At 43.0% G+C, this 25,761-nt stretch overlaps 1 protein-coding gene across 1 annotated transcript in view; it reads left to right on the plus strand.

The window, feature by feature from the left end:
* USP13 (ubiquitin specific peptidase 13) overlaps nt 1-25,761 on the plus strand; it is a 425,163-nt gene that overhangs the window by 254,644 nt on the left and 144,758 nt on the right. Inside the window, exons 6-7 of the mRNA XM_078667087.1 lie at nt 16,539-16,723; nt 22,604-22,698. Of these exons, the coding sequence (XP_078523213.1) occupies nt 16,539-16,723; nt 22,604-22,698 (280 nt within the window). The remainder of the gene's footprint in view (nt 1-16,538; nt 16,724-22,603; nt 22,699-25,761) is intronic.

Raw genomic sequence — 25,761 nt, forward strand, 5'->3', positions numbered from 1 at the left:
TCTTGGTTCGAGACGTGTTCTTGTACTTTGTGCTCATAATACCAGGTGTCCATAAGCACTAGTGCTCCCCCCTTATCAGCTGTTTGTATTGTTACTCTTTCATCGTTGGCCAGATTGGTGATTATGTGCTGTTCATTTTTTGTCAAATTGTTGTATCTTTTCCTCTTGTAATCTAGTGTCTTTAGATCCTTCTTCACCATGATCTCAAAGGTGTCAAGCATTTTATGCGATGTTGGGGCTTGGAATACACTTTTTGGTCTGAATTGCTTGTCTGTTGATTCTATTTGAACATCTGCAGGTTCAACCACATTGCCAAAGTAATGTTTTAATTTCAGTGTTCTCATGAACCGGAAAAATGCACCTTCAGTTTCTAATTCATTGGTTGGAGTGGTAGGCACAAATGATAGTCCTTTGTTCAACGTTGTTATTTGTTGTTTTGTTAGTGTTATGGACGAAATGTTTATTATTAGACTACTGTCCGTCCGCTCCGTAATGCTTTGCCGGCCACTTCCTCGCCTTGTTTTGCGTTTGTTGTGGATGATGTTGTTTGCGTCGTGGGTGGTTGTCCTTGATCCTGGTCCTGTGACAAAAAAGCTGTGTGTCTACTTGTTGTTGCATGTTGACTACTGTCAGTTGATATTATCTCTCCTTCCTGTGTTACTCTAACTGGTCCTCTCTGAATTGATGTCTCCTTGTCAGTGACCAGGCTTTCTTCTGATGAATGTTGGGCCGGTGTTGTTCTTTTTGATGGGACAAACTTGCGACGGGCATAAATGTCTGCCCATGTATAAACCTCGTTGAGTTTGTAATCTATGGTGTCCCGTTTATACTTGCGAAGCTTCCCCTCTTGTAATTCCTTCTCATATGTCTCAAGTTTACGATTGATTCCCTCTAGACTAATTTTCCAAGAATCCACCTCCATCCTGGTCTCCAATTCTGTTTTCAGTATATTTATTTCTTCTTCTAGTTCCCTTATGGTCTTAGCAAGTTCCTCAATTATAAGTAGTATTAAATCCAATGAGCATTTGTTAAGGATACAATACCATTTATCCATAAACTTCGTGTTTAGGTTGAATCGAAACAACATTGGTTTTATTGACAGCCGTAAGCCCCTTGGAATCCGTTTGGCTTTGTGATATTGGATAAGGGTCGATGCATGCATCCTTTGGTTTAATTGTCTTCGTGTGATATACTCCAGTTGTCTTAATTGTTGACTTATGGACCCCCCGTGTGCGTCCATGTTTCTGACTTCCTTTATGAGGGAATACATTTGGTCTGCTTGGTCATTAGAGAAAGCCAATGTGTTAGCTCTGTTGTCCGTAATTGCTGTTATTGTTTCGAATTGCATCTTGAATGGTTGGGTGCCTCCTTACTGGGCCTGGGCAGTCAGGCATAACGACACGACACCCCCTTCACCTCTCCCCCTATTTTTGCTCTACGGCTCCAATTTATTATGCATGGATGGTAAGAACATTGTTCTCAAATGACAATTGTCTATTATGGACCCATTTTATGTACCCTTTAAGCTCTATTGTATCCTGAACGTATTATCACCCCACTGAAAGTGTTGTATGTATCTGCCCATGCATTATTTTCTGTCTTCCATTTTCCAATGAGCCATCCTTACGCTTTATATTTGCTTATGTGTATGCCTGTAATTTAGTGACTTTGTATTTTTTTGTATTTCTGTATTTTCGTATCTTTTGTATCTTTTGTTTTGTTTGTATTATTTGTATTATTTGTATTCTCAAATAAAAATTTGAAAAAAAAAAAAAGAAATCTCTGAAACTATTACAGCGACACTAGATACAGGGAATAACACGGTACTGGTATTGCTGGACCTTTCAGTGGCCTTCGATACCATGCCACACGACCGGCTCATGCGTAAGCTCCAGGACTGCGGCTTTGGTGGCACGGTACTCAGGTGGTTCACCTCCTTTTTAGGAGACCGTCAGCAAACAATCTGGTTCCCTCCCTTTGCGGCTCTCATCCCCCCTTTGAAGGTATGGGTACCACAGGGCTCGATCCTGAGCGTGACACTTTTTATCCCCTTCTGTGCTCCCGTCGGCCGTCGCAAGCACTACCTCCCTGGTGCTGCGAACGGCCGACGCAGCCCCGCCCACTCCGTGGAATGCCCGCACTGCGGCAAACAGGTTAATGTGTATATGGCCCCCCTTGCGCTCGTAGCTGAGGAACATGGCGCAAAAATAGTATCATATGCTGATGACACGCATGTGCTGTTCACCTGTGACAAGGGTGCTGATTCCAGAGGCAGTGAGATAAATGCCTGCTTGACTGAGGTGTTTTCCTGGCCAAAACGTAACCAATTAAAGTGCAATCCGGAGAAATCGGAGATGATTTTTTTTGTTCCTAGTCCCCGTGAAACATGGCGCCAATGGTGTCCACAGGATATGTCCCCCCCACCCCCCCAGTAAGCACCGTGAAGAACCTTGGGGTCAAGCTAGACGCTGACCTGTCCATTAAGGCTCAGATTCAAACTGTTGCCGCCACCTGTTTTGGGCTGCTGAAAATGTTAAAGAATTTTATTCCCCTGCTTCTGGTCTCACACAGGAAGAGTGTAGTCCAGGCCCTGATTGTATCAAGGCTAGACTACGTCAACGTCCTGTACCAGGGCCTCCCTGACTATCTACTAGGTCGCTTGCAGGGGATCCATAATGCGGCGGCCAGAGCTATTCTCATGGTGGGTCCCAGAGCGCGAGTGTCTACCCACTTGAAATCTTTGCACTGGCTACCGGTCTGGAAGAGGATCCATTTTAAAGCCCTGGCCTTTAAGGCCCTACATAATACGGTGCTTCTTACATTCGGGAAAGGATTCAGCACTATGTCCCGAAACGGGCTTCCTCAGCACAGCTTTTGACGACCATCCCTAAGTTCTCCCGCTCCGGCATGGGTGGTCGCTCCTTCCAAGTGATGGCCTCTCGACTACGGAACAGCCTGTCACTTTCTCTTAGACTGGTGCAGCATCTCCTCTCCTTTAGGAGGCAACTAAAAACCTGGCTATTCCAACTTTAGATCTAGGCCTACCTGTTTTAGTGCAAACTGTCTTGTGGTCCTTTCAGCTCCGGAACACTCTGTGGAGTAGCCGCTTAAGTACCTATTTACATTACATTAGGTTACAATGCACTGGACTGCTCACAATATCCCTCGGGGTAGTGTGTTGGGGTTATGAAAGTGCTTTACTTTTCTGTAGCCCAACAGCGCTAGTGTACCACACCTGTAATTTAAAATATTGCATGGCATCTGTTAGTACTGCTTGTGGCGTGGGTATGTTGAGACTTCGGGCCAGTACTAAGAGGGATATCATGCACTTTAGCATAGGGACTTTTTAAAGATCTCAAATTGAGCCTCTTTGTGGGGATGTTTTTGTTGCTGTGAAGAGTTGTGTGAGGTGAAGGGAAACGTCGTTTACAACGCGGTCGTTACATCGCGATGCCATTACATCGCGGTTTTTAGAACGCAAGTCTTTACAACGACTTGCGCCGGATGGCGCTCTAGGACAAGGAATAGTATAATTTACTATCCAACAACTTCCCTACTGTATGTAGACTGGAGTTGGAATAGTAATATTATACTACTCCTAAGTCTAGCGCCCTCCAACGCAAGTCGTTGTAACGACTTGCGTTGTAAAACAGCAATGTAATGGCATGCGATGTATTAGCATGCGTTGTAATGTCATACAACCGAGGTGAAGGAGTTGTTCCAAAGTGCGGCTGCCTACGACGTCCTGTATCTAAACTTCTCTTTGCCTTCCTGTTGTCCTTAATACTCAGTCAAAATTTTGTGAATTTGGGCAGTGTCTGCATAAAATTACACCCAAAACTCTCGCTCCTTAGACTTGATTCAAGGAAGATGCATCAGAATGATGTTGCAGGGTTACACTTCTCTAAAAATGTAAACATTGTCAAGTTATTGTGTTTACTTATGGGCAAAACGTTCTGGCGAAACACACGGAATTCGCCTGCTAACATGCGCAAATTTACTGAGTTTCTGTCCAGCGGCGGCGTCCCCCCAAAAATGACAGCAAAGGAAAATTAAACAACACACCTTTTATTTCTCCTTTGCTGTCGTCTTGGGGGCAGGGCCTGGGAGGTGACAACACTGAGGGGAGTGGTGTGTGCACTCCCTTTACTGCACATGACGGTTTGGCCGGCCTTCTCATGGCCAGTGAACCTCTCTCCAACCCCAGCTGCATTGCTGGGGTTGGAGAGATCAGGCACAGACTCCCAGTCTGTCCTGGGGCACTAATCGAGAGTGCAGGGCAGGCTAAGAGCCCAGGGCTGGACTGGTCATAGCGGGCACTGGGCAATCTCCTGGTCCGCCGCACGGGGGGGCGGTTTTGGCCCCTGGGGGACGGTTTTGTTACACGGCTGTTTTTCCAGCATCGGCCCTGTAACAAAATCGGCCGAAAACCGGCCCTGGCAAAGAGCTCGGTGGCACCCACAACCCCCCGGGGGGCGGCAGAGCACTTTGCCAGGACCGGTTTTGGTTGCCCTGTAAGAGCCTGTGCCTGAAGAAGAGAAAGGAGCGAGATGCGGGAAGCGGCTGGCTGAAGTTACCTTTTTTTGAATCATTATTTTTTATTTTCCCTCCCCTCCCGACCCCTATCACCCCCCCCCTCCTCATGCCACTCTTAGCAAACAGCAGCCGCTAATGATGCTGTCTATTACAATACAAGACATCCAACGGATGAAGTGAGTTGACACGTTTCAGTATGCTGTTGTGGGCGAAAGCAAGATGTTGAATGGACCAAGGATGAAGTGGGACGACCGAAACCCAATGTATGGAAGATTATATTATATATTTTTAGCGCCTCTACTCCACATTTTACCGCCACCAATGGTACATTTGATACCCATGGCACTAGATTATTATATAGCCCAGTTTCTCCCCCATAATATTGGTGCCTTTGATCATCTCCACCTATTACTTCCAACACTTAACATTAGCGTCCTTTCACATCACTCTTGTTTCCTTTCTAAAAACATTGACAATAGCAACAGATCTCTATACCACTTCCCAACACTTTATACAACTTAATAGGTCTTTACATCTCTGTTGGGGGTAATGGCCATTATTATTTGGTGTTACGCATTTATTTATGCTTAACAGGTGTTTTTATGGGCCATGTGTAACGGCAAAAGTTCCAGGCCCAATCACTTTTAGGCTTCCTGCTCTTCATTTCAACATGTCTGACTGGGTAGAGTTTGATTCACTGGATGTATATGTGCTCTATACGATTTCTGGTACAAGTTGCTCCCTCAATGGAGTATTGGACTCTGATATGAATGGATTCACCAAAAAGTGAATTACCTTTTATCATTGGTGGCAACTTGGTTTGATAGGCATGGGGTACACATCTTTGCCTTGCACTTTTAGGCTGAAAAGGATGCTGACCACACCTTTCTGGAAAAATCTTGTATTCTTACCAGGAGCCCTCATATCTTGGAGGAAAAGAGAGCTGTGTGGCATCTGCTGGCATACATAAGGGTTAATGTTATCTCTGACGTCTTGCCACTATTCTATATCTGTTTCCCTTGAAGATGTGTTGCCAAGTTAGACAGTTTAGACCTTTAGGTGAGTGTGCTCCTTGACACCCTTAAATGCCACTTTATGATTTGTTAGCCAGAGTCTTGCAAGAAGCAGACACATTACAGACTGTAGACAGAGGCATGCCTGTCAAACGGATTTGCTGCCTACATATTCTCCACTCTGTGAGGTCAGTCCTGCAGTCTGAGCTGCTTGAGCCATGCATTAGTCCCTAAAGTATCTTCGACTTCCTGAGAGAGACACACATACCCTGTTGGTGTTATTGGATGCATGTAGTCACTTTTGAATTGGAGACCCTTCTTTTTTTTTTTTTTTAAACCTTTATTAACATCAAAAGGAGAGACAAGTCGAGGCCTACAACCAAGCCGGCCGGCCGCAATGTGCAAAGCAAGCAGAGGTCTCAAGACAAACATTACAGAATCAGTCAGCACAGAGCAGAGGCCGTACAATCGTAGAAGGGAAGAAGAAACGTAAGAATCAAAGGGCTAAGACACAGGAGTAAATAGGCTTAATTTTATAATATGGGGAAAAAGGCGCATGACAGGCTCACTTTCAATGTAAATGTAAATGTAAATGTAGTATACTTGTAAAGCGCACAGCTGCCCCAGCAACGGGGCGTCCCGGCGCTGTATAACTCTGGGGAACCCGTCCTGGCTTTCCCTGTGGGATAGTCCCTTTCTGGGAGTCCCCAACGTGGAGCCAGGCATCCCCGGAATTGGTGGGGCCGTTGTGGAGATTAGGCAAGCTAATGCCCAGAGTTGCCGAGTGGAACCCCTGATTAGAGTAAGCACCGAAGCGAGAATTATCGAGTCCGCTGACCAAGGTCCACGACCACGACCAAGGCCCACGACGATGTGGGGACATCCGATATCTCGTAACCAACCTCAACAGTTATAAGGGGGCATGGAGACGCAGCACAGGGGGGACAAAACAATGCATTCGAGAAAATCAGGATATGTGAGACATACTCGGCCCCAGAGCATTATCCTCGTAACATGCCCGCCACCCAAGACACAACCAAGCCAAAACAGAGGGATCGGAAAAACAGTGCATCAAAACCAGCCCGTCATGATAACCTCTAGGAAACGGGGAGGAAAAGGGAAGGGGACGAAAAGGGGAGGGGGAAGAGGAAGGGAAAGGAAAGGGGAGGGAGGACAAGAAAAACAATGAAAAAAAGGGAGGGAAGGAAATAGAAAAACGAAAGGAAGATGACACGCCGACACAGGCCCCCCGTGGCGGGAAAATATGAGACAACAGGAGTAGTAGCACAAGTGAGGGTAAGGCGATCGAGGAGAAAGGCAGCCTAGACACAGCAGGAGAATTAACGACGCCACACACCCCACCCGAAACACCCCACAGGAGGTCAGGACAGACGCGGCCTCACGAAAAAGAGACACAAAAGGGCCATAGAACTAGAAAACAAACAAAAAGTAGAACCCAACCCACCCGTCCCACCCTGCACCCCTGTAGAAGGCTATGGCCTACCCTTCAAACAGCGTGCCTGTCGCCCTAAACCAGAACCCGAAATATAGCAAGAAGAAAGAAAGAAGGAAGAACAAGAAAAAGGAGGAACAGAAGCAGAAAGAAGAATACAGGAGGGAGGAGCAGGATAACAATAATCAGAGTGGTCGGCCGCCGCCCTCCGCCCAACCGGACAAGCACAGCCAATAACAGACCAGGACGACACCCCATCCTGCGCAACAAAACATAACGAGAAGGGGCCCTTCCACCTTTATATGGTTAGAAACAATTGTGCAACCAAATCGTATACCAGAAATCCAACAGGAGTCGCACATATCACCCCCAACCCTTTCGAGCGACAAACCCCACCCACCACATGTCAATGTAAAACCAAGTACTAAATACGAGATCAGCATGTAATCGAGTAAAATGGTGACCAGCATAACTACATGGGGGGTAGATAGGTCCGAAAGGGAGCAGAAGTCCAAACAGAAAGTGTAGATGCATCAACAATCGCAATACGAGTAATGAAAAACAGGAGTTCAGTTTCACCACTGGAGCGGGCGGGGTGGTTTCTGGTATCGACACAGGCAAAGTCATCGGAGCAGGCACAGGATGCAGTCCACAAGTAGTTCCAGACAGTAATGTCGAACAGGGCCGCGGCACAGCGTCCAAGTCCCCGGGGCCCGAACCCCGAAAAACAGGGCGCCCCAAAGTCACCGGCACACTACACGATCTTCGATCAGTGGTGGAAACACTCAAGTCAATCGTGGGGGGTGAGGCAATGGAGTCAGTGAAACAGGAGGGCGATAAGAAGAAACGGCCTCCCAAAATGGCGGCAGATCGTGGCGGACCCACCGAGACGCCCGGGGCCAGGGATGCGTGCAGGGATCTCAGGGCTGCCAGGATATCTCTGACCGTTGGCTCACGCCCACCGGATCCAATCCCCGCACAATTAGGCAACACAAGCCCGCTGCCACCGGGTGATCCTTGTTCAAGAGGGCCGGCCGCCATTTCGTGAAACAGCCCAATCGCCGCCCACCAAGACCCCCGGAAAAAACAGTTCGAAAATGTAGGACTTTACAAGCTCCGGGGGTCTCAGCAAGGGCGGCCCGATGCCAAAAGGATGTTTTCGCCCAACACGGGTCTCCGCCAGCACCGGCACCGGCGCCCCAAATAAGCGGAGTCCGGGCACCGAGGACCAGGGCCGCCGGACAAAGCAGCGGCGGGGGGAGACCCCTTCACAGAATCAGGTCCTGGGGCTTCTCACCCACATCGGCTGCGTGGCCACCAGGACAGGCCCGGGTCAGGATTGCCGGGATCTTCGCACAACGGCTCCCATCACTGGTTCTCGCTCTCGGCCGGGGCCGAGAGCCGACGGATCCCACCGGCTAGGTCCCGGTCTAAGTCTCGCGGAGGCCCCGATCTCGCAGAGGCCACAACTCCGGAGCCGCTGCACATCGAGACCCCTGGGCCAGATGGTAAGTACAAACAAGTCGTTCTGTTTCCAATTCCATAAAAATGTGTCGTCCCCGGACAGGATAGAAGACAGGATAGGCAATCAGGACGGAGGGCTGCGGGAGCCGAGCTAAAGGGCGACCATTACGCTCGCGAGCTAGGCTCCTCCCCGTGGAGACCCTTCTTGATGTTAGTTACAGTGGGACTGAACGGTGCATGAAGGAAGATGCACTAGGATTTGAATGGATGCCCCAAATTTCAGGCGCCACACTTTAGAAAACTTCACTCCATGCCCCTTCACACCAATAGCTTTTAGACATACTAAATATCAGCCATACTAGAGTACAACATGGCTAAAATTGGCAAGGCCGTCAGCGAGACCTATTGCTTCCCTATGCCAATGCTTGTTTATGCTGAGGCTAGACGATCCCGCACTAAATACCTGATTACGATGGCGGTGGGACCACCACCGTTAGGCCGTCGGTGGCGATCCCACCGCCATCCAACCCATCTGATCTGACCACCGCAATATGATGCAGGCGGTCGGATCACGACAGGCTTGGGGAAAGACCACCATGTCCGACAGGCAGGCGGAAAGTGACTTGGGAGCTCCTACCAGCGCCACCTTCCCCCGTTGGCCTCCTCTATGGGTCCTGGGGGGCACCTATGGCACCCCTACATATCTCTGCACCATGTGGCAGGCACCACATGGTGCCTGCCACATAGTGTAAGGGATACATAAGATGTGTATGTTTTGTTCTGCGGCATGTGCTGCAGCCCGCAGCACACTCCGCAATACAAAGTATACACATTGCGACTGCCTTGAAGGCGGTCTCATTGTGATGGGGGCAGCACAACCGCATACTACTAGTAGGGCGGTCCTGCTTCCGCCATTACGTCTGACCGGCAGCCTAATCAGACCCTAAGTCCGTGAGCTTCGGTGGGAGGAGGTGCAAGCAGTGGCAGTTAGTTCACAATCGGCTGATCTCTCTTTCTTGACTCTCTCTTCCTTCAATACTGTCGGCCAAGGGTGGAGAGCTCCCTGTAACTGCTTACTGGAGGTTTAGAGGAGCTTGGCAGGGGATGGCATCTATCCCCTTTTTCTTCCTTAGAGCATGGTTGAGGACTGGTTTTGTGGTGCTCTGGTGTAGGGAAGGCCTCAAAATCTGGTAGCTCTTATGAGGGTTAAAAAGCACGGAATGGCAGAGGTGACTCAGAGATCTTAGGTTGTCCACTCCACTAGTTTATAGAAGCTTTAATGTGTCAGTTGTTCTTTCCAAACAGTCATTTTTCCTGGTGTTAAGATGGCCACCACTCTGGATTAGAGACAATGAAGCATGCACATTTTACAGTTCATGCTTGTTCTTTGACTATTAGACTCCGGAAGAGTTTGTCACTAAGGTGCAAGTGTCCAAAGTGGTTCTGAAAGAACTACTGGAACCTTTGCTCTGCCCCCGCTCTATCCAGAGTGCTACCTCAGAGGAGTACTGTCTAGAGGTAGGCCCGACACTGTGCGAGATAGCTTATGTGCCCCATGTTTGTGATGATACAAAACCTGTGTCCCGCCCTGTGTGTATTCCTGCTCTGAGCATATAATCTCATATGATCTCGTCTCATTCCATATTATACATCTCGCTTTGCTCACAGGTTCACTGCACCGCTCATTGCAGCCAGGTGGACCCACGTCCTGTGTGATACCTTTAGCCAGACCTGCCGTTTAGCTTAAAAATCCCAGCTCAAAAGTCACGACTGTCATAAACGGGCGTAAGTGTCATGGGTCTACGTGGCAGCTCTCCTTAGGGTTCTCAGATGAGTCTGTATCATCAGGATATTACATTTTTTACTTTTAGGCTTCTGAAACTGGACCAGCACACATTACAACAATTATTTGTTGTAGCAAACCTATGATGTCCTGGTGACGGGTAGTAATCTGGAAATCCTAGCTGTTCTCAACTGCAGCACAACCAGGTACTTCTGAATCTGGAATGGGCTGGGAAGTGTCTCATAAGCATGGTAGTTCAGAAAGAGTGACAGTCAAGGTTTGTTCGGTTGAGCATGGCAGAGATTCTGTTTCAATAAAAGGACGGATTGTTGTTACCTTATACTAGAAATGAAGGGATATGTGACGTTACAACACATGCCATTACATCGCATGCCGTTCAAAGCCAAACTTTACCCCGACTTTCTGTCAGGGGGTGGGGGGGGGGGGGGCGCTGGAAGTTGGAAAAGATGAATTTTCTATTCCAACTCCAGTGTGTGCAACAGTAGGGAAGGTGTTGGAGTTAAATCCAACACCTTCTACCCACTGCTGCATACCTTTTGCGTTGCAACGGCAGGCAGTGTAACTGCATTCGTTGTTACGGTTGCGTTGTAAAGGCTGCTTCCCGAAATAAAGTGATATACGGGCACATGCATCATTGTCAAATGCATTCGCAAACGGTGCGAATCGCCGTTTGCGAATGCAATTGACTAAATTGGGATGCATCATGTTTTTCGCAGTTTTAGAAATCGCAATCATTTTGCGATTTCTAAAATTGCGATTGCATTTAAGAAATCGCATTTTGAGATTTCTTAAATGCAATGCATGAACATTTTAAATTTGCGAATTCGCAAATAGGGAGAGGTAAATTACCATAAAGTTGACCTTCATGGTAATTTGCGAAAATTTTAAAAAGTGCACAAAAGTGCATTTTTGAAAGTTTCATTAAGGGCACGTGTGTGTGAAAAATGCACTTAAAGTTATATTTCAGGGGTGCAGGGGGGTCCTTTGGACCCCCCCTGCACCCTTGAAATTGCATTCTCAATTTGCGATTCGCAAATTGCTAATCGCAAATTGAGAATGACTTCCCATTCATTCGTATGGGCCTCTAGGCCCATCGGAATCAATGGGAAGGGATTCCTTAATTGCGATTCGCAAATTGTGAATCGCAATTAAGGAATTTTAAGAAATCGCAAAAAAAAATGCGATTTCTTAATGCATAGCCTTTTGAGATTTCTTAATTGCGATTCCTTAATTTTCGCAATTAAGAAATCGCAAACGGCAACAATGATGCATGTGGCCGCAAGCTCTTTAAATAAGTGCTGTGAGGGGATGAGAGTGATTGCAAGCAGCAGTTATCAATGAGCAGAAAAATAATTCAAAAGAGTTCTGTAGACAAATTTGCTGCCTGGGCAATTCAGGAGTTTTAGTAAGATTGTCTTGGCCTCTCTCATAGCTGTAGACTGCTTCTGCTGAAAATGACTTTGGGGTGCGGTTGATTGTTAATGCTCTTGTCCTGCGAGTTTGTAATTTCATAACTGCGGCTCTCTTTTGTACTATGGGTTACGGATGAGGACAGCAGACTGGCTGTAGGTGCCTGATTGTTTGGGAATTTGATGATCTATAAAGCTTGAATCATACATGACAACATTTTAGAAGAGGAAAGTGGGAGATTTAAAAAAAAAAGTCAACGAGAGAATGTATTTCTCCCATTTGCTTCTATGGAGGCCTGAATCTGGTCTATTGTCATGTACGGGACTAAGTGTAAATATACATTTATGTCCCTTACCTGTCAGGAGAATGGAGAAAGAGCTACAGCAGGCAGAGAGCGTGACAAAAATATGGTGCGCTGACCTGCAGGAGCAGGATACTGGCAGTGCATACTCAGAGCCACACAAGACCAGTCCTTGTCGGCTTAAGCCCAAAGAGGAATCTGGTTTTAACATGCAGGAATCGGTAGTCTCCCGCCTGCATCGGGAGAGTTGGCATGCATGCTTGAATTAATGCCTGCTCAAGCTCTGTAAAGCTCGCTGTCGGGTCCTGATGAAACCAGGAGCTTTTAGAAAGTTCAGGGTTTAAGAGGTGGTGAATCAAACTGGACCTCATTTAACCTGTTGGCTGCTGCCGTCGGCCATTGGCCGACGGCAGCACTACCTCGCTGGTGCTGCCGTTGGCCAATGGCCGACGCGACCGCGCCCGTTTTTTAAAACGGCCGCACTGCCGCAAAAAAGCGGAAGCAGCCAACGGGTTAATACTTACCATTTTTTCTGGAAACTTCGTTTCTTTTTGTTTTGCAGTTCTATATAGCACTAGTTACAGTACACAAGGTCACATTCAGTTTTTGGGGAGTGGGGGGAGGTACAGTGAGATGAAGTTACTTGCCCAGAATCACACAATGTTGAACCGACCCGAGGCTTGAACTTGGTTCCCCAGTTACAAAGTCATCAGCTCTGGCCCTAATGCCACATCCTCTTCTGATTAAGGCATTTTTTGTGGGTACTGCCGTACCCCTTACTTTGAAAGTAAGTAAGAAATGGTCTCCCCAGGTTACAGGGCATGGTTCTAAACCCAGATGAAGCTCTCAGGTGCCAGGATGTGATCTAGTAAGTAGTGATCTAGTAAATAGAGTTCTGCCATATCAGTCACATAACATGTCAGCCTTTCTGAGTCATGGTCAGATACACACCATCTGTTCTTGTGGGCGCTTCCAGCTGTAAACTCAGATCACCCAGCTCTTTCATGTGTTCATGAGTTAATAAGAAATGTTATTAGAAAGTGACCAATACATTCAACTTATCAATTGAAGAGCTAGGCGGGTGATGTAAGAGAATTATCTGAATGGACTTCTGATGCCAATGGAGACAGCAAATTAGGCCTTCCCTTGACAAGTTATCTGCATTGCTTCACCTCCTTCATAGCGATACTTCCTGGCAGCTCAAAAAACTTTGTTTATCTTGTTTTAAATCAGATCAAAAAGAAGAAATTCAAATCATAAGGGCCCGATTACGAGTTTGGCGATCCATATGACCTCCAAACTCGTGATGTAGGTGTGGTGGCGGGCGTGGACCACCGCACCAGTGGTCCGATCGCCGTATTAAGAGTACAGAGATCGGACCGATATAGGACTGCAGCAACAGACAGGGATCCACGATAACTGGGGGTGGCGTGGCAGTCTGAGGGCCGCAATATGCTGGCAGTGCTGTTGCGGCACCACCAAGCATATTTCTAGTTTCCTCACATCCATGCTTTTCATGGCAGTGAGCCCGCCATAAAAGCATTGGCAGTGAGGAAACATAGGGGGCTCTACAGGGCACCCTGTTCCCTCAGAGCCATGAGATGCATGAAGGGGGGGCACATGGTGTTCTCCCCCTATCCTGCACTGCATGGACTTTACAGTCCATTCCATGCTGGAATGGGCTTTGGCACTCCCATTGCAGTGCCTTTTTAATAGGCATGTCAAAGGACCGCCGGCCAAACCATGAGGTAACTCGTAATCTGGCGGGTGGCCGTCAGGGACGTTTGGCGGTATGGGAACGGAGTGGTGGCGCGGCAGCCCGCTCCAACATCGCCAAACTCATACTCAGGCCCATAGTCCTTTCTAGCCTGAATTTGTTAATTACAGTGCCGCGTTTAACCGCTTAGAGAATGTTCAGCACAAAAGCAGCTACGCTTAGGTGTGGTTTTGGTTGTGGGGTAATCATCTGTTTAAAGGTTAGTGTTAAAAGGAACTTTGCCTTTGCCACTGCTGTTTATAAACTTGCACTTGTACTATTCACGTAGGCATTTGCATGATGCAAAGAGGCGGAACTGGCAGCATCAATTTTCACATTGAAAAGAATTTATGCACAGAAAATCAGTGCAAGTGCAATGTAGTGGAGCACCAACCTCACAATACTTTGTCATATATAGGCATAGCGCGGAAGGCACCTTTAGAATTCCACACAAAGCCTGATCAACTAAAGTCTTACATCATATTTTGAGCTGGCTGCGAACAAAATGCTACTGAGAAACAAAATCAGGAGCAACCAATGCTCAGGACAAGAATTGGGGCAATACAGTGATTTTCCTAAACGTAATACTTGCAATTGCTGCGAGATTCCATATACTATGCGATTTACACCTGGGTGAATGTCAGCGTTTAGCGAGGGCCTGTCTCGTTTACGAATCTCTTGTAAGCCTCTGCTTGCTTGGAAAATGCACTAAAGGTACCCCCTAAGAGTTTCTTTTGGGTCTAGAGGAGGGGGAAACGAAACTGTACTAAATATGAAAAACCTCTGAACTGACCTATCTAATTTGACAAAATTATGTAACTCAAAAAATGTTTTTTTCAAAGACAAAGCACAAACATATCCAAATGTCCAAGAGACAGTGACTTTCTTTTGGATTACATTTTATTTATCTTTTCATTTCTTTTTATGGTATAAAAGATTTTTTTAGCATTTTAAAAGCAATTTTGTTTGTTTGTTATTGAATGTTTTATACAAAACAAAGTTTGACAATTAAGGAAAAATGAATCAAAAAATACATCACAAACTTTTTCATACATGTTGTCAAGACAGAACCCCACAATAACAAGTATAAAAAAGACTCAGTAAAATCAGCCTTATACATTCATTCAAAACAATCTCACCATTCAGTCTGCTCATACATACACACTCTCACATTCTACAAAACATATAGGAACAACAGACAAAAAACTGAGATTCATAGACCCAATTGTGAGATATTGTTCAGATATTTATACTGGGCACCAGCCACAATTGCTTTTAACGATTGTCCTTCTCTTAAGGGTCCTTCTTTGTTGGTTTCTCAGGTGTCTGTGTACGGTCTTTGAAAAAAATTTTTTTTGAGTTACACCATTTTGTCAAATTAGATAGGTCAGTTCAGAGGTTTTTCATATTTTGTACAGCCTCTGTTTGCTTGCCTTTTCACCACACCGCATTCCTAAGTACATTTTTAGCGCAAGCATGGCAGATGACATTTCTGGTGCATCCAGTGAATACAGTGGTACTCTATAATTTGCTGTTCATGCAAGACAGTGCTAATGATTATCTCCAAATGTTGGGTTGGGCACATCTTGGTAATTGTTTCTTTTTTTTTTTTGACTCTTTTTTTATTAAACTTGCTCATCACACATCGATAAGATAGACAGTTGGTAGCAGCTGCAGAAATAATCATATAATGTCCACATTCTATGATCAGTTGTCCATGGTACAGTACAATCAGGCATTTCGATTGGAGGTTCAAATTGAAATGACAAGTTACCAATGTATTTTTCGTGTACACGTCACTATAACAGGCAGAGTATTCAACACCTTTTTACCAGTCGTACTCACATCTTGGTAAATGTTGGACTTGGGTAGAACCTTACATTGCTTTCCTTTTAGTAGTGTTTTCTTTTGAGTTGTATCCATTGCCAACCTCCAAACTCCCCCCATCTCCCAAGCCCTAACACCACAAGGATCACCTCTGCTCAGACTGCTCAAGGGTGAAAAAGGATACCCTAAGAAGTTGTTTACTGTGTGTATCTGTGAGCTCCACCCGGTAATGGTCTTCTGAAAACCTTTCCATAGCATATGTCAAAGTCTTTGCCTAGTATTTCCCCTCACACTGCAAAGTCAATTTCTTAAATGAGTGTTTTTGGAAATACGGCGAGTATGTGAGTTTAAAACTGGGCACTGATCCAATCAACGCTGATATGAGATGAATTTTAATGAATACTCCCAGTTTACTGTTTTTACAGATTTTTACAGATAAATACAGGCAGAACACAATTTGCTTACTATCTGAATTTATTTTTAAAAGCGTAAAAATTACAAAAAGTTGTCATTTTGTTAGAGACTCTCCGTGCTGCCCTTTATGAAGGCCAGGCGGACCGCTGAGCACATGGGGAGTTAAAAAACTGGAGGACATTTCCCTAAATATAGGCATTTGTTAACATAATTTTGTATATATAGTGCTTTTATTTATTTGTGGGTGTAATGTTTTGTTATATTTGGTGCTTAATTTGCTAAAATGTGACAGGCTTCATAGTTTGAGTGCATGTTTATCAGTTAAATAAACATGAAAATATACCATTTTCAACTCCATTAATTCTTAAAACACTAAATAAATATGGATAAAAATCATTAATATGGCCAAAATATAAATATGGAGTAATACAGACGGAAATGTTAAAAAATAAATGCCATAAAACCGTGAGCCTTATTTATAATATATACTTTGATGATTTGTAAGTTGATCAACTGTTTGTTGGCATTTCTTTTTCTGTTTGTCTTTCCATGGGATTTAGCGGCTGGAAGTGTGCGAAGTGTGAAATGCGGGACAATCTTTGGCTGAACCTGACGGACGGTTCGATATTATGTGGAAGGTGGTTCTTCGATGGTCGAGGGGGAAACGGACATGCACTGGAGCATCATAAGCAGATGGGGTACCCCCTGGCAGTGAAACTGGGATCAATCACGCCGGATGGTGCAGGTATGTTGCTGCAATATTTAAGTTTCAGCTGTACAGGAGTAGGTATACTGAACATTTGCATTATACTAATTCAGTGACACTCATCAATTGCATTTGGGAAAGCTACATTTTAAATTTGTCTACTGCTGCAGACTTAAGAAAACAATGCATTATGAAAACAGTCAGGAGCACAAAAGTGTGCTTCATTAATTCTCTATAAACCCAGTTCTCCTTCTGCCATTTGTAAATACCTTCCTTGTTCACTGGATACAATGAGTTTTTAAAGTATTTTATCTGTGCTGTATGACTGTGAGGGCAAATGTTTAGATTACATTTCTGTATTGTTTATTTCACTGTACTTTTCTATTATGGAAGTGGAAAAAAATTAAAGCAATAGCTTTAATACATAATGTACAATCTTTAGAACCGTACCTCAGATTCATGTAGAAAAAAAAGAAAAGAGCAGTTGGCACACCCACCCATACATTTGAAATAGAGATATTGAGCATTAATATCCAGGTGGTTAGGAAAAATATGTGGCAGACCAGGAGTATTTAGTCTTAATTTTCTAGTTATTAGAATTAATCTCATCATCAGCTAACCCCCAAATGCTTTTACCATTCTTTTGACTTTATTTATGTTCCGCTCTTCATAAAGGAGTCTCAATACATAACGAGCATCATACCTTGACCATCATTGCCAAGTTGGAGGGGGATCAGGAGTTGACAGTCCACTGCAATACAGTTAGTGAATGACCAAGATATTAGATTAATAATATTGTGTGACATGAATATCGTGTGTGAATATAAATAAATAAATAAATATATATATTCACTGAAAAAAAGCAAAGGTTACAGGGACTTTATAGTTAGGAAATAGAATTAAAAGACCTTAGAAATCTACTGGAAAAAAACAAAGGTTACAGGGACGTTCAAGTTAGTCTCAGATTTCACTCATACAAATACCTAAGCGAACTATAACTTACGCCCCTGCAATGCACGACTTATGACCTCACATATTGCATCACTCATGACATGGTAAGTGACACCCGTGTTTTAAAAAAGAATTTCACCTGAGTCACAAATCTGCTGTGATTTCTGCTTAAAAATTGAAAAAAAGAATGCTTTTGTGCCCTGGCAGGCCCCCAGGAGGACCATAGGAGCAGGGCTGAGGGGTCAGGGTATTCCTAACATACCCAATTTTCTTATTCTTTTTTAAAAATTTTTAAACATATTTTATTTGTCAAGTTGCGCATATATCGCAGGGCTTTGCACACCAGAGACATCTGCAGAATCAGACCATACAGACACAAGGGCAATCGACTTTTTGGAATAAGATCAAAATACATTCAGAAAACATTCGAGTAATACAAAATGATGTAGAAAACCCCCCAACTCCCTCCCACCCCCACCCTTTGGTTACACAACGTCCGCACAGTCCTATCCACAGCCTATAGATCAACCAGAAGAATCTTGGAATACTAAAATACACCCCCCTCAGCCCCCCCCACAGCATCTCCGCAGGACAATTATATAGAAAGAAATCACCCCAACTGATGAGCCTCTGCCACGGCTGGCGGGTCAAACCACAGGCCCCGATAATCCACCCACTGTTTCCAGATCCTGTAGTGCTTGCCTGGGCACCCCCTGGCCACAAAAACAGGTTGTTCTATCCCCATACAAAAATCTAATCCATTCTTCCATGCGGCCACCGAGGAGGCCCGCATCGCCTTCCACGCCTTGGCGATGTCCCGCTTTGCCAGTGTGAAACCCAATTGCATGAGATGTCGTTTGTACACATTACCCCCATCCCCTCCATGACATGTAGCAGGGCCAGCCGCGGCGTACAGGGAAGTCCCCACCCAAGGACCTCCGAAAGGCAGGGCACCGCCAAACCGTATGGATGAACGTGCCTTCCTCCCGGCCACATCGAAGACACTCCGGGGAAGCGATTATTTTTATATTTTTACCTTTTTCAAACATTATATTGTATATGCATTTTTCAGGTAAGATATGATTTTTAAAATAATTGTTAGGTATTTCAGTGTTTTCTGTAAAATTATTGAGTTTTTTAATGGGATATGTCATTCTTACCAAATCAACACTTTCCCTTCTTTTGCATACAGTACAGTGGGTCGAGTGAATATAATCCCATCCAAAATCCGACAGTTTCCCATCTATTTTTTAGACGGGAGTTGGAATAGTAAATCTAAACCTTCCAAAGACCATCACTTTCCCTACTGTTGGTTATACTTGATTGGGAATAGTAAATTCAACCCTTCTGAAGTTAAACACTTTTCCTTTTGTTGTTTAGGCAGGAGTGCAAATAGTAATGACCCTTCTGGAAGTCCAATACCTTTCCTACTGTTGCTTAGACTGGAGTGGGAATAGTATTTCTAACCCTTCCGAAGTACACCACTTTCCCTACTGTTCCTTAGATGGGTTCAATGATAGTAAATCTTACCCCTCCGAAGTCCTGTGCTTTCCCTGCTGTTGTGTAAATTGGAATTGAAATAGTAAATCAAGCCACATCGAAATCCAACTGTTTCCCTAATGGTAATTATAGAGGATTTATATGATTTTTATTATTGTTGTTCAATTGTATTTGTTTTTCATTAATTTTTTTATAATGTTTGTATAACTCTTACCAAAATGTTTTCATGTATTTTTATATATTTTATATCTTTAATAATTTATATAAACTTTTTAATTTATTTTTGGTTTCTGTTAATGTTTTTGTAAATTTGTTGAATTGTTAAAATATTATTATATTTTTAAGATATCTGTGTATATTATTTCTGAATTTAGTGTATTGTATTAAATACAAATATTTATGTGTTTTTTAAATATTTAAGTTATGTTACATATTTGTGTTGATCATTCGTATGTTATCAATCTTTAAGTTTATTTTACTGTTAGTATTTAAAATTAAATGTATTTACATTTTATGTATTTATTATATTGTTTAAGTATATGTGTGTCTATATTTATATATATATATATATATATATATATATATATATATATATATATATATATATATATATATATATATATATATATACACATATACTTTTAAAAAAATGTACTTAGAAAAAAATATATATATATATGTATAGTGTGTGTGGTGTTTGTCACCATGAAATGTGCAACTGAGTGGTTTCAACAAGTACGGGCACTCCCAGCCAGACCATGTTGCGCTGTAGCTAGTGCCAGGGGGGTATTGGGAATTGCTGTGTTTCAATTTAATTTGACATATTTTCAGTGAAAAAAACAAAGGTTAAATCGACGTTATAGTTAGGTGAAAATTTCAGTGCCAACATAACGGTTTAAACAAAAAAACATTAAAATTCACCAGAAATAGTTATCTCTAGTAGTTATAACTCGTGCTTTAACGTAACTATTACTCACGCCCTCGCCATGCATAGTATTGTCAACAATTATATAATTTCACATGTTGTAATGATGCTATCAAGGATGTCATGGAACATGTCATAAGTGATGTAATATGTGGGGAAATTAGCAGTGCCTGGCGAGGGTGCGAGCTATTATTACCTTAGGGCATGAGTTATAGTTACTAGAGACAACTATAGCTGGTTAATCCCAGTAGTTTTCTGAGTTTAAAACGTTATGTTGGCACCAAAAGTTTCACCTAATTATAACGTTACTTTAACCTTTTTTTTTCTGTGAATTTCCTTTTTTTAAATGTGAAATAATATTTGACTACCATAAGTTAAGTTAACACCCTGCCAAGGCCGAGTGTGGCGAGGATGTGGCCGCAAGGCTTGGCCCTGACAGGCAAGCAACCCCACGCTGTGCATGTCCTTCGGCTGTGTGCTGTGGGATAGGCTGCAGGCCCTAGCTGGCGGTCATTCCCCGTGTCCAACCGCGTGAGCAGCTAGCCCTGACCATGCACGGCATGGAATTGGCCGCTGGCGACCAATCCCCCGTGACCTGTATTGAGTCCCAATTCTTTAGATTCTTTTTAACCTTCCATTAAAGAGACTCATAATTTATTAGCACCAAATCATGAACCCTGCACAACAGATAACCCCGAATAGGCAGCAGATTCAACTTTCCGCTGATCTTACGTTCAACAAAGAGAGATAGACATAATCTGCATTGTTGTTTTTAGTTAAAATGAGTTCCCCAAAGAGTACAGTTTCATTTTTTTTAAAAGTGCCATTGTCATATCAACTTCTGATTGTAAAATCACAATGTCATCTTCATAAGCTAATATTTTGTTAGCTAGCCCATATAATGTAACAAGTGTTATATCTTCTGACATTAAGGGCTTATGCAAAAAAAAAGCTCCAGATAGAGAGCAAGTATCAGTGGAGAACAAGGACAACCCGGGCAAGTTTCAGAAGTAACAGTGGAGAACAAGGACAACCCGGGCAAGTTTTTCTACTAATCTGAGTAAGATTAGAAACACGATCCATCAGTAAGATTTTTGCTTCTGGTTTCTGATATAGAACCTGCATTGAATGTAGAAATCTTGAACCATACCCCATCTTCTTCTTGACCACTCTTAGGTAATACCAAGATAATCTATCAAAGGCTTTCTTAGCATCGAGCAGGACGATTGCGAAGGGTTAGGCCAAATAGTGTAACAGCACAATTAATATGGTCTGTGGTACCCCTACAAACCAAGCAGTGATCACTTCCCTCGCCTCTGGATCTTTAGCTCCACTTCCAATGGATTGTGATTTTTATGGTGCGTTAATCACAAACTAAATATAAATATTAATTTTAGAAGACACAGTGCAATCCCATCTTTTAAAGTATAAAGAAAATCACTCTGTAAACAAAATTTGCGTGCACAGGTCTTTTGATGTATACATTCACTTTCCAGTGTAAACAAGCATTGGCAAAGCCAATAGCCTGGCCATTTACAAGCTAGACCTATTGGTTTTGCTACTACTTGCTGAAATAGGCATATCAAAATATTTTTTATTTTGTAGCGCTTCTCAAATCCCCATTTAGGATGTCACTGCACTTTACATACCCGACCCCCCAAAAAAAAAATGGAACATAAAGCTTACAGGTGTATACACAAGTGTAGAAGAAATTTAAATAAAGCAAGGAGGGTTTCAACAGTGTAAGAGTCAATTATCAGCCATATGAATATGCATTGCATGTTTTGATGTTTGAGTGTATGATGTGAAGCGTGATGATATCCTGTCTAAGTATATGATGATATGTAGTGTACCTAATGGCAATGTCTATGCAATGTTTTTGTTACGCGAGCATATTCTTACTGAATTACAGATTTTCACGTTTAATTACATGTCCAAGATTTGCAGCATTTTCATAAAACGTGATATTGTCAGTGTTTTTTACTGGTTTGAATACGTTGAGGAGAATTTTTTTTTCGTGAAAGACATACCCGTGCAGAATAAAGTTACTTGAGATCCCTGCAAAATGCATTTCGTGTAATACGTGTAATTGTGCTAAAATGACATGTAATTTTGCAATTTTGTTTTACACTCTGTGAATTATGAAACCAACCACATAGAATGACCTATAAATATGGGTGTAATAGTTAAGTGAAAGTAATATGCATTGAGAGTGTTGTGCTTTGTCAGTAAAGCTGACTGTGGATGTCAAATGATGTGTTGTATTATTAGTTATTAATATTAACAGTATAATGATGTACAGTGTACTTTACAAGATTGATTTTTGAATGAAATACAGGAGAGTCTTTTATGTGCCAAGGTCTCTGTGACATACAGATGTCTTTGAAAGTACAATGGGTGCTGCAGAGTGTGCTGAGTGGGAGTTATAAGATGTGGCTAGAAAAAAACTGCCTTGTGCATCACGGTAGATTTAAAAATGGAGCCGTCCAGTTAGTTTGGGTATTGGGACAATAATACAGTGCCTTCTTCTGGTGCATTTGCAGATGTGTACTCTTTTGAGGAAGAGGAGGCGGTCCTCGACCCACACATAGCTAAGCATTTGGCACATTTTGGAATTGATATGCTGCAGATGAACAAGGTAAGCAATTATAATTAAGTTTAATATATGGGACAAAGAACACCCTGATGTACATTATAAGGATATTGCAAGTCGCCAAGGAGTTCCATGATCATATAGAGCATGGGTGATCACAAACATTTTCCTGGGGACTAAAAAGTACAGTAAGGGGTGTGCTCGAGAGCAACACGTGCTGCTGAAAGCTCAGGGAGGCAGGGTGAGGTGGGGCGTTTTGGGAGCAGAAAAGAAATCTACACCTTTTCAAAAGATTAGTCGAAAATGTTTTCTTTGAAGTCTTTTTGCACATTTGCAGCAGCATCTCATACTGTGTGTATTTTATACTTTTAAAAGTTTTGTAGTCTGCTATATTATGTGTAATACATTTTTCAACAAATTACTTAAATATTCGCAGTGTTTACTATCATAGGATGGGACCCAATAGCACTAAAAATACACCATTGCTTTTCCCCAATGCACCAACCAGGATTCAAGTCCATGCCCTAGATTTAACCTGAACTCTGTAGTGATCAAACTGCCCTTACCTACAAAAAAAATCATATTTTCCAGATATTAGTTTACCTTGCATTAACGTTTAATTTAAGGTGTGTGCATTACAGTTTATATGCAGTTACATGCAGGTTAAAGAAAATGTTTATAGAGCAATTTGTGTTTTACAGCTACCCAATAGCAACCTCCTCTACTCCTGTTCGTAGTTCCCATACTTTCCCTATGCCTTGCAACTCTGCTCAGCTATCACCTATGAGCAGGGTTGCCTTGCTGATAGTACAAGCTGAACTAGATGTAGGAACAAAGCACATAGCCTGAAGATCATAAATAATGTACCCTTGTTACATCGTTTTCTTTGAGTTCTGATTATGGGCTTTGTTTCTGTAGTCACTTCAGATTGTTCTATGAGCAAGGCAGCTCAGCTCATAGAACAAGCCCAACTGACTATATAAAAAGCCCAAAGTCACCAAGCGATGTTGCTTTGTTAGCAGCAGCAGAATAAAAACAGAATAAAGCGGCTTCCTTTATTTCTCTGCTGCCGTTTGGCATGTTCCCTGAGTGGAAGGTGTGCGGGCCACAAGAAAGGTTTGTTGGGCTGCCAGGAGTCCGCAGGCCGTACTTTGAGTACCACTGATATAGAGGAACAAGGCTGAAGGCCGAGTTCCTTTATAAGGCTATATGGAACTCCGAGGTGACTTGCAATATCCTTATCATGTACAGCAGGTAAAATGTATTCCTTATAATACATAGTCACATCATCACCTTTACCACAAAACATTTAAATCCTTCTGCATAGCTCGTGTACATGAAAGAGAGAGCTTGTTGGCAAACAATAAAAAAAAAGAAATCTAGCGCAAAATTAAACACATTAAAAAAGCTGTTATATATTTGTTGCAAAATATATCAGAATCAGATTAATATCTCAGATTATAATGGTTCCAAAATTAACACTGGATTAAAAAAAATAAACATGTTGCCATAAATATCTTCTTTCTGCTGGTCACTACTCTGAAAAACAGAGAAGAAAGAATAGTCACAGTTCATTCCTGCTTTAAACAGCTGCTTTACTCATGATTATGACCTGACCCTCCTTTCTCTTTGCCTGCTGGCCATAGGCATGGTGATGTCCAAATTCAACTTTAATAAGATTTAGTAGTTGAGTTCTGATGTAAATTCTTCATAATCGGCAACTGGTGTGCCATAAGACGCCGATTATAAGCAAATTAAAGAAAGGGTTTATAGTGTGATTGCAAAATCCAGTGTAATATATTGCAATATGTTCTTTTCATATTCATGGATCAACAGAGTTATATTGCAGTTTTGACCAACTGAGTCAAGTTTGAAACCTTTCCACTCCCACCCCTCAAACCCAATGAGCTGGTTTGAATATAAGAGCTGGTTTTAAGTAGGAAGCCTGCAGAGCTTTTAAGAGCCTCTTCTGTGGCACATCTGACTTGCCAGATCTCTTGAAGATAACCTAAGTGGAGTCTACGCTGCCTGGGGCACGCTACCATTGGCGTTATCTGCACAATGCCCTTTATCCCATGTGGGAAGCACATGATTTTCCTGGCGACCCCGCTTCGGTGAATACTTCATTATTATTTTAAATGACACATGATGGATGACTTTTATGGTAATGGGCAAATAGATAAAACAACAACTACCTCCTCTGTAAGTTGTTCATTGCAGTGACCATTGTACTGTGGCAGTGCCATGAAGCATATACGAAGTTCCAAATAAATGCCACCGTACGCCTGTAAAAACTCAAATAGCCTTATCAGGGGTACTAAGCGCTATATTAATACAATTACAATATGTGGAACCAAGATATACATGTTTTAATATTTTTAGCAAGCTTTTCATTAGGTCAAAGTCACTTATTTCAGATTTGATGTAACTTAATGAAAACCTTAATAAAACATCAACACATATATAGGTTGGTTATTGATATTACTTTTCTGGTTTTACAATTGTATTTTGAAAAAAAGGGTCTGATCCGTCTCCCAGTTTAGGGTTAGATTACTCTTCACCCAAAAGTGGTAGCAATAGTGGGCACATGGTTTCAAGTCCAAGAGAGACGGCTCCCGCAGTTTGATCCCTGACCTTTGGCTCAAAATGAGAGGGAATCCATAAGGATAAGGGAGGGAGAAGACAAAGGCCCTGGCAGGTCCTTGTTTGAGTCAGAATCAGGTGAGCACTTAGGCCAGCTGTATGCTAGACTTCTTCATAGTTGGGCAGGGGACCTGTTTTTACAGCTTGCACCACTTCTTCCAGCACTCAGGCACAAAGGCTGGAGGTGGGCTCAAGTCTTCGCCAAACAGGACAGAGGCATGTGGGCACCAGTGTTGGAAGATGGTCAGTGATGTCCACAGAATTAAGGGGTTGTTGGTGCAGGAGAATGCCAGACTACCACACTAATGCGGTCATCCACACATCTTGAATGCATTCTTGGCAGACCCCCTGGCCTTTGTGGTGATTGGTAGAGATTAGTTCATTATACTCGGTTTTAAAGAGGGGGTTTATAAGACATTATCCCCAAATAAAACAATCTAAGAATTTGGGAATTTATTTTAAAAA

The sequence above is a fragment of the Lissotriton helveticus genome, chromosome 11 (genome assembly GCF_964261635.1).
Source record: "Lissotriton helveticus chromosome 11, aLisHel1.1, whole genome shotgun sequence".
NCBI classification, from domain to species: Eukaryota; Metazoa; Chordata; class Amphibia; order Caudata; family Salamandridae; genus Lissotriton; species Lissotriton helveticus.